The following is a 9831-nucleotide window of genomic DNA, read 5'->3' on the forward strand; positions in this document are numbered from 1 at the left end:
TAAGGGGCAAGAACTTAATTTTGATGAAATTAAACTCTTCATCCAAATCTTCTTCCACCTGTGGTGGATGTGCTGGAACATTGTCCACTATAAGAAGAACTTTCTCAGCAGAACCTTTTCTTGTAGATACCGTTTCACTGTGGGAATAAAGACCTCTGTCATCCACTCACAGAAGAATTGCCTGGTTACCCAGGCTCTGCTGTTACCTGTCCACATAATTCTGAGTTTGTTCCTGTTAAGTTTCTGCTTTTTAAAGGCTAGGATTTTCAGAGTGCTAAACCAACAGAGGTTTTATCTTCAGGTCACCACTGGCACACAAAAAAAGCAAAGTTAGTCTGTCTTTCATTGGCTTGCGTCCTGGCAATGCCATTTCCTCCTTAGTGATGAACGTTCTCTTAGGAATTGTCTTCCAGAAAAGCCCAGTTTCATCGCAGTTGAAAACTTGTTCTGGTCTGTAACCTTCTGACTCCATCAGTTTCTGAAATTCCTTCACGAACCTTTCTTTGTCAACAATGGCACCTTCTCCATGTCTAACAACACTACGGATACCGGTTTTATTCTTGAATTTCTCAAACCGTCCTTTGCTAGGCTTTGAACTCTTCGCCGATGTCTTTGCTACTGTTAATGGATGGCAAGTTCTGTGAAAGATCTTTGTAAATAGTTTGAGCTTGTAAACAGATCATGTTTTGAGATGCACTATCTCCTTTCAGTTGCATGTCATTAATCCAGACGAGTAGTAAAGTTTCCATTTTTTCCATAACTTTATTTCTTCGAGATGACACGATAGATACTCCTTTGGCCACATCCAGTTCCTTATAAAAATCGGCTTTCTTCACAATAGTAGCTATGGTGGATTTAAACAAGCCATACTGCTTGCACAGATCACTTTGCCTGACTCCTTCCTAATATTTTTCCGCAATCTCTTTTGTGATTTTCTTCTTCTTTCTTAGTTTTCTTTGGCCTCATGTTGAAAATAATACGCTGAGCAGTGAATGATGCTTATCTGGTAGATTATTCAGAAAATAAACGTGAATCTACAATAAAATATATCACTTATAAAAACAAATACATACAGTATACATCATAAATACAAACCTAAAAAAACTTCACGAAGTGTATTGTTTGTTTACACAAATGCTGAAATAGATACACAAAAAAGCAAATACGTGCAGCGCGTTCGTCGTATTTCGGATAAATACGACGTAGTAACAATAATCGTTACACTAGAGACAGTTCAGCGCGCGCTCAGCTAAACGTGCATAAAAAGTTAAAAAAAAAGTACAGTATATTTAAAACAGGCTTTAGTTCATTTGAAAAGAAAAGCATCGCGGTTCGTATCTATAGAGGGCAAAATGGGATATGAAAAAAAGTTCGTAAGTCGAGGTACCACTGTAACTGGAACAGCTGCTTCGTGGAAATTAAAGTATTTGAATGGGTCCTACTACGAGAAATCCCTCTGAGGGCAAAGATCGAGGAAAGTGTTTTATTCATTCCCGGTCACTGGAACTTAAATATAAATGACGGAATATATATAAATGATGTTTCGTGTATTAAAAGTCGTCACCAGTGAAAAAATCGAAAAATGGCGAGTCCTGCCGACGTAGATGGGGTGAAAATTTTAAATATTTCGCAGATAAACATGTATCTTTTAAAAATTATCGTTTGATTTTAAACGATACAAAATTAAACATGTATCGTTTAATTTTGCTTATGTCTCCCTGGATCTAATGCCCCCACTGAACGAGTATTTTCATTAGTGAACAATATGTGGACCTGTGAGAAAACCCAATTAAAAATCGAAACACTGAAAACATTCGTTTATACCAAATGCAACTTTAACATGAATTGTATACAGGTTTATGAATTTTTAAAACACAAACCTGATTTATTACAAAAAAGTTCATTCTTGTGAAAAGTATCAAAATTAATTTTTTTTAAGAAATAATATGATTGTTTAAAATGTGTATATGCTTATATTTTACAATAAACGTTATGAAGCTTTTTTTAGTTTTAGTGAAACAAATAAACGCAACCTGTTTTTTTTATTTATTTATAATGAAATAATTTCTGATTTGTTCTTTTTTCTCCAAAAAAATATGGTCACTGTACATATAATGTGTGTGTGAGTTCGCTTGCCAGCTCAAACGCAAACAAGCAGGAATAAAATTCAACCAAGGGTTGAAACTTTGTGTGAGTTGAGCCCGCCGGTAATGATAAGTTCCGTCGGAAGACTAGGAACGATAAACGACACCCGGTCGTGAATCTGTTAAAACTAAGAAATATATAGTGAATGTTGTTATGACAGTTTCAGATGTCATGGAATTCGGTTGAAGAGAATTAGCATTTCAACTCAACAATTGTAGGTTGTATTTGGGTCGCGCGATCTTTTGTTAATACCGCACCAATCATATTCACGTCTTCATAGCTGCTCTCTCGTGTAAAACAAAATTTAACTTGTACGTATTGTAACAATTAAAAAAAAAAAGGTTGACTAATTTATAAGCGTATAAAAGAATATCACCTATAAATCGTTGACGTGCCAGCAAAATTCTCGGACGTGTCATCTCTGGCACGCGTGCCATAGGTTCGCCATCTATGCCTTAGGTCTTTTGTGCTTGTGGTGATCAAATTCATTGTAGTCAGCAGCTTGTTTGATCAGTTGATTTGGGTGCATGACCACAGTTGAAAAGAACTGCTGCTAGAAAGTGAAGAAAAGAAGAGATATCGAATATTGGAATCGCGGTGAATCTGACTACTTCTGATGAACCATGGGGCATCTAATATTCCGTAAGCATTTGTTTTGTGCTCGTTGTAGTCTTAGTATGTTAGATTTGGAAGTATCGCTTCAAGCTGGCGAGGCATGAGCAATCATAGGATGTATCACCATCTGCTAAAGCAATATTTTGTTTGAAACCATTATTGATAACATCTGTTGCGACCTTTTCTGAGGTGATACCCTCAGTGACTCCTCTAAGTTCAGCCTTCAGATTTTTTTCACTATTTCTTTCTTTCATCTGAAAAGTCCAGTCAATCTTCACAATCAACGATCTTCAATCACTCTAACCTCAAACTCCAGCTAAAAAATCACTAATTAACAGCACAATGACTCCTCGTCTTAAAAAGAGCGCGTTTTCTAGCACAGTAAATAAAACACGTCTGTCCACATCAAACTCACAATCAAGACTTCAATCACTCAGTCACCACTGTCTTCAATCGGCTATGATTAATGAAATGATATGCAAAATGTGGCTGTTAATCAACATAAGTTATTTTTTAAGAAAGAATGAAAAAGTCCCGATGCCTGTATTAATGTAATAATTTTGAAATAATCGCTCAGCAGTTACAATTTATACTTTGAACAGCAAAATAAAACTGGATATTACATCAGTAACGCAGTAGGAAGTTGAATGATGTATTCAACATATTTAATATTGCTAAGATCTGCTTTCTGTAAAAAAAAAAAAAAAAAGTTCATTTGCATTTCGAGACATTTGGTACTAACACATTGGTTTTTTTTTTTCAGAATGGGGTGAAAGAAAAAAAAAATTGCCGTAATTAAATTAGATGAATTTTCCTTCAGCTCGGTAAACAATTTAGTTGACTTCTTGACCTTTATCAAGCGACTACTTGTGTAGCTTCCAGAGAATAAAAAATATCTTGGTATTCAATGCAGCACTTTACCGTGCGATCCAGTGAGACATTTAGGGTTACAGCTCTTTACCTATAATGGAAAGAATGATAAATTACCTGTTCCGAGTGAACAAGTTGACTTTTTTCTTTGCATCACAACAAACATTCCTTAATTAATTGGATAGCAGTAGACTTAGCGCGTATTTTCTTTTCAAGGAAATGTCTGATTTTATTTCTGCTTGTATTCTATGCACCAAATTTAGAATGATTTTTTTAACATCGGAGATGAAGCCTTAATTCATCTATTAAGTTTCTGGATATTTCATTAAACTAAAATTATCACTTTAGTCTGTTATTAGTGTTACATCGGTATTTTGCATGTTTTCGTGAGTCACTGATCTTGACTAGCTAACTTTAGAGATAGAAAAATAAGTTAGCTAGTCAACAAATGCAAGTATTTTTTTCTCATTGCAAAACAAACTAAAACCGCTAGATCAAGCATGGATTATACAATAAAAAACAGGAAAAAAAATCCCTGAACGTACTTGTTTACATTTTTATGTATAAAATTATTAAATTACCTCACAAAAATTTAATTATCGTTTTTTTTTTTTTTTTTTTGCAGTGCGAAAAGAAAATGAAAATATCTTTAGGATTCTCACAAGCAGTCCACCACCAGAAGAACCGAACACCAATAGAACATCATTAACTTCCACTGGACAGCCCGGCTGATGACTGTTTGAACAATGAAGACAAAGCCAAAGATTTTTTTTGCTTTCTGTGGAACTTCGGACCAACAGCATCTAGCAATAATTTAGACCTGGAGTAGAACAGCTCTGAGTGATGTTCACTTCTCATTTTATTTATCCATCAATGAGGAATGGTCAAGTAGTTTTTGTAATCGTTGACATGTCGATCAAGGGTCACAGGAGGCGACAAGGCGTCTAGAATAACATTGAACGAATAAAGACAATTTCTCGTGAAGAGAGAAAAAAAAAAAACGGAACTGTTGGTGCCATAAACTGGACGTGAATATTTGTTTTTCTTTTTCTGTTTTGGATACATCATTATATTGCTATTAAAGGCGCAACCAACGATTCGCAGTTTAAAAATTTTGAGGACTTATTAGAAGATTAGGGGCTTCCTTTCGTTAGACTAGAGTCACTATTAGATAGAAAATAGGGAATTACCTTAAGATTGCCTTTGATCATTTTCTCGAATATCTTGTTTTTTAAATGCATTTGCCTTAGGCCTGATAACACGTTGTGCTGCCTTACGTTCATCAGTGAAAAATAAAGGCTGGTCCCTGTGATGAAAGGTAAAACTTAAAGCAGAACAAAGGTCTTTGAAATAAGAATGAGTCTGCAAAAGGAATGCTAAGAAGCAGCATTTCTAACTTTGGTTACACTATATTAATACAAAAAAAAAAAAAAAAAATGATTACCTCAAAATAAAACTGTTACTTGTAAATAAATAACCCTGATATTTTTTTTTCGAGAACAGGAGTGCACAATATATTCAGAATCTCCCCCCCGCCGAATGTCATCATTCACTATATACATTCAAATCAATAGCACATGATTAAAAATAATAATAATTACGTGTAAATCTAAGTGCGAAGATGTTTTGCTTACTAAAGAATCATTCTTCCTCCGCTAATGTTGCTAAAAATAATATAAAAATCCTAATTAACAACCTTAGTTTGAGCACTCCTGTACGCCACAACATTAACAACATTATAAAGTTAAATAACACTTCATTGATTCTTAGCCGGTAATTGTGCCTCACATATATAGCATAACTAATATTATGAGTATCGAAAATGTATAAATAAATATTACTAAATTTACAGTTATATCGTATATTCAAATGTGAAAGGAATGCGTGTGCCTTGAATTATTTTCGCATAATCTGACGGTTATACAGAGAACGCTATCAACAGATAAAGCTCACGGGAATTCATAAATGCTAATTTCTTAGTTTATTCTTTGGGTAATAGTATATTTGATTCAGCCACTAGACTGCCTCCATTTTTTTAACGATATACTAATAGATTATTATAAACGTTATATAAATCTTTTATACGGTCCTGCTGATATTAATAAATTATGTTCACGGCTTTCAAGGATTAAATATTTTTAAAATGTAAATAATAAAAACATATATAAGCATATGCCATTTGTGACTATCACATCTAAATAATTTAGAAGTATTTTTGTTCCATAAATGCATAAAACAAGCACTTTCAAATAGCTGTAAGCATTATAGCTGAATCCTTGCTCGAGACCAGCATTCAATTTGAGAGGTTCGCTGTGGCTCTCGAGATAATTTTTGTTTTTCCTAAAACACAAAACATGACATATTTTCCACAGACATAAATACATGTATGTATTTACATCTCCATATTTATATTCATGTTTAATCTTCTATTATTCTATATATTCTATTCTATATAGTCTATATTTAATTATTAAAAAAAATAATTTTTTTAGAAAATATCTTGCGGTTCGCGAACATCTAAAAAACGTCCTAGGTGGCTCTTTGGCTTAAGGAAACCTGGCTATCCCTGTCACATCTATGTATATTGCGACAATTCTACAATTGGAAAACTTAATTTCATTTATATCTCGTTATTGATTTTCACATTATTAGTTGAGTATCGTGCGATTTATTTTGTATGTATATACATTCCAATGTTTAAAATTAAAAGTAATTGGAAATCATTGATTTCCTCATTTTGGTTTAAGTCTAAACGCAAATTCTTAAATTGCTTGTTTTTAACGTTAAACCTATGTGATGATATTAAGTGATACCTATTCTGGCTTTAAAAAAAAAAAAAGCATTAGTTATGAAACTAAGTTATAAAACGCGCCAATCAAATTTTATTTTTCTTTGATCTTCGTCGCGTATTTTGCATCCTGTATAATGTAAATATTAGTGTTTTTGAGATTGAATGGAGGATCCCAAACAACGAAAAGATGCGATTACCCTGAACAAACGAAGGTCAAAGATCAGAAGGAAATGGAAAATTTGTTATAGAAAGCCAGGCAACTTGTTTTTGTTAATATATATCTCATACAGTTGTCGTTTTTGCTGTTTTATAGATAAGTAATAAATGCATTCACAGAATGCATTTTCGTGGAAATGTTATGAGGAAATGACAGAATTATTTCCGAAGCTTGATTATAATGTCTATACATATGCTAATTGAATATTTTTTATAAATTCCACTAATCTACTATAAGAATCCTATCCTAATTCCTTAAATGGAAATAGCTGACTATCAAATAAATACTTTTTTTTTCCCTTAAAATCTAAATTCGTGTGTTTAACTTGACTCTTTGTAAAAATTTACTGTTTGGTGTTTTTGCTTTGTACAGATGTCTACAAAAAATTCTGAAAGATAAAAGTTTTTCGTCTAAGTCTGTGGACTATTTCATTTTCTTAATTATTGTAATTAATACGTGAATGATGTTCACTTGTTAAGGATATACTGAAGCTTTTTTTTTATTTGATATCCTCAATTCATTTTGCAAATTTGTATTTTTTGATTACTAAGCGTTTAAGTGTGGGTAATCATCTTTGTCAGTGGTTCAATGTAATAAACTAATGGATTTTCTTCTGAAGTAAGTTAGATTTCCATCCATTCACTTACAATTTTATCAACACATTCATAAGCGACGATCTTAATTTTTAGAGTTAAAAATCACGAACCAAAGCCAAATAAGTTTTCGTTTTCTCTGATGAAAAAAAAAAAGTTGCAATAAATTTTCTAGATACATAATGCAATTATAAATGCACAGACGATTTTTTGTTAAATGGATACATTTCATGATTATTTGAAGAAAACGATAAAAGCTATCAGTTAACTAATGTGAATAGGTCTCGAAATTATATACGTTAAGAGAAGTTGGTGTTTAAAAGAATATTTTGGAAACAGTACTGCTATTTTATTAGAATTTGGCATGTTGTTTAAATCCGTATAAAGCAGTGGATATTTGAAGCTATAGCGAATCCAAGTTTAAATTAAGATTGTGAAATTGTATCTAACTTAAAAATTGATGAAGTCCACTTACTTAAAATGTGTTAATCTTGTTGTTACGTCTCAGAAAATGCTGTGTCAGCAGTGCTCTTCTAAAATGTAATTTAATATCTGGTTGGTCTAAGATGGCAAATTTGCGAATGAACTAACATGAAGCTCACATCTGTTGTTGTTCTTAGATATTTACTTCGCTATCCATTTGGATGAACTGTTATAAAGACAAGTAGGCATTTTATAAACCTACTTCTCGTGTTTATTCATGACAGTGTAGACAGCAATAAAAGATATATGCTGAAAAAATGTTTGTATTTCATGCCAGTAACTCCACAGACATCATATTAAAAGTATACGATACACCCATATGGTGCATAATCTAATACCAACTCCCCCGAAGGAAGGGGGGGGGGGGAATCGTCTACATTGTGGAAGGCATGAGGAACGGATTTCAATTTCTAGTTATGTGAAAATCGACATACCTGGTTGAAAAACCTTTGATATATAGCTTAATAACAAACATCCTAAAGAATAGGTGGCGTGGGGGGGGGGGGACTCGTCGATAACAGCGAATCCTTAGCATATTATCAATATTATGTCCAGGACTCCAAAAATCCACTCACCACAGACGAATTATCAGACACAAGTGGCGAGTGAATTTTCAGCCTCGTTTTAAATGCAAAACGTGGCTGATCACGGGTGGAATGTGAATTTTATTAAATAAGTTTTATTTCCAGAGAGTTGGAAATAAAACTTCTGGATCGGATATCCTTAATTTGAATACTACGGCGTTAGAGTATCGAGAACGGTTGTCTCCAAAAATTGACGGAAATATTACAAAATTGCTTAGTTTTTTTTTTTTTTTTTCCATTTGACTCGAACGTTTAAATGTTGGAATATGACAAAGACTTTCAAATATCCGGGAAAAAAATTTTTTTCGATACATCAATGTGAGGTAACATTATATAGTTTTTATGGCATATTAAGAATGAATGCGATTATTTAAAATGTTCGGATGATCGCCTATGCTGGATATCTTGCGAATTTCAGTTTAAAAATGTATACCAAAGAAAAAATGAGTTCACCATTTTTTATAGAAATCAGTAAATTGTATCTAGGTTGAAAAGCTCTTTTTGAAAACCACACACACAAAGGATATAGCAAATTGTTCAGACATAGTAGTAACGTGCACCTAGAAACAAAGACCTCGAATGCTAACCTGCCCATTTATAGTCAATGAAATAAACATATGAAAGCAAACGAAATACTACCAAAAAAATAAAAGCCAGTATGAGCACTCTTATAAGGACCTCGGGCTTATGGCCATCGAAAACTAACCTGACTATTTAAAGTCAGTGACGCCAACATACATAAACAAACGAAACACACAGCAAAACACAAAGAATGAAATAAACATTAACATTATAAATAAAAGTCAACCACTAGAAACGCGCACATCAAACGAAAGAATGCAAATCACATTTTACAACACCAAACGAAAATAAACCTCGAAACCTAACCAGGTCATTTAAAGTCAGTTACGCCAACATACAGAAACAAAATAATTATTATTACGAGAGACCTCCAGGGAGTCAGGGTCTCATCGAGGGACGCTACATACTACATGCACTAGCTATCATACTTTTTCTTGAATTCATTCACACACAACATCCATTTCAATCACACACCACTCTGAGAGAAAAATCTAGCCCTCACTCCTCCTTAGCGGCATTCATTCTCAGCTTCCAAGGATGATCTCTTGTCCTTTCCCCACCATCCATAAAATGAAATCCTGTAGCACCCTTTCAGAAGTTTGTAACTCTTAATCATATCACTTCTCTTTCTCCTGTTTGATAGTGCCTGCAGTCTACAAATTCCCAATCTGTCTTCAATAATCAGTATTCCACAATCTTGATGTCATTTTTAACACACACTCCTTTGCACACTCTCTCTCTCTCTCCACTGTATCAGAATCACAACCGAGACCAGACCTGCATACAATAGTCCAAGTCAGGTCTTATCAAGGCCTTGTAAAGACGCAAAATGACACCCTTATCTTTACAAGTGAACGTTCGTTTCAGCATTGCAATTATTTGAGTTGCATTTACAATCTTTGCTACATGGCCCCTGAACTTCAACTTCCTATCTACTAACACTCCAAGATC

The 9831-nt window shown here is 33.6% G+C and overlaps 1 protein-coding gene across 4 annotated transcripts in view; it reads left to right on the forward strand.

The window, feature by feature from the left end:
• LOC150098943 (uncharacterized) overlaps positions 1-7972 on the forward strand; it is a 336257-nt gene extending 328285 nt beyond the window's left edge. For all 4 annotated transcript variants that reach the window (XM_090405002.1, XM_090405003.1, XM_090405004.1 and 1 more), the window contains exon 2: positions 4256-7972. In XM_090405002.1, coding sequence (XP_090261128.1) covers positions 4256-4362 — 107 coding nt within the window. In that variant the 3' untranslated portion in view covers positions 4363-7972. The remainder of the gene's footprint in view (positions 1-4255) is intronic.
• Positions 7973-9831: the final 1859 nt, after the last annotated feature.

The sequence above is a fragment of the Typopeltis vanoorti genome, chromosome 15, assembly GCF_054136105.1.
Source record: "Typopeltis vanoorti isolate ZY-2024b chromosome 15, IOZ_Tvanoo_1.0, whole genome shotgun sequence".
Classification (NCBI taxonomy): Eukaryota; Metazoa; Arthropoda; class Arachnida; order Uropygi; family Thelyphonidae; genus Typopeltis; species Typopeltis vanoorti.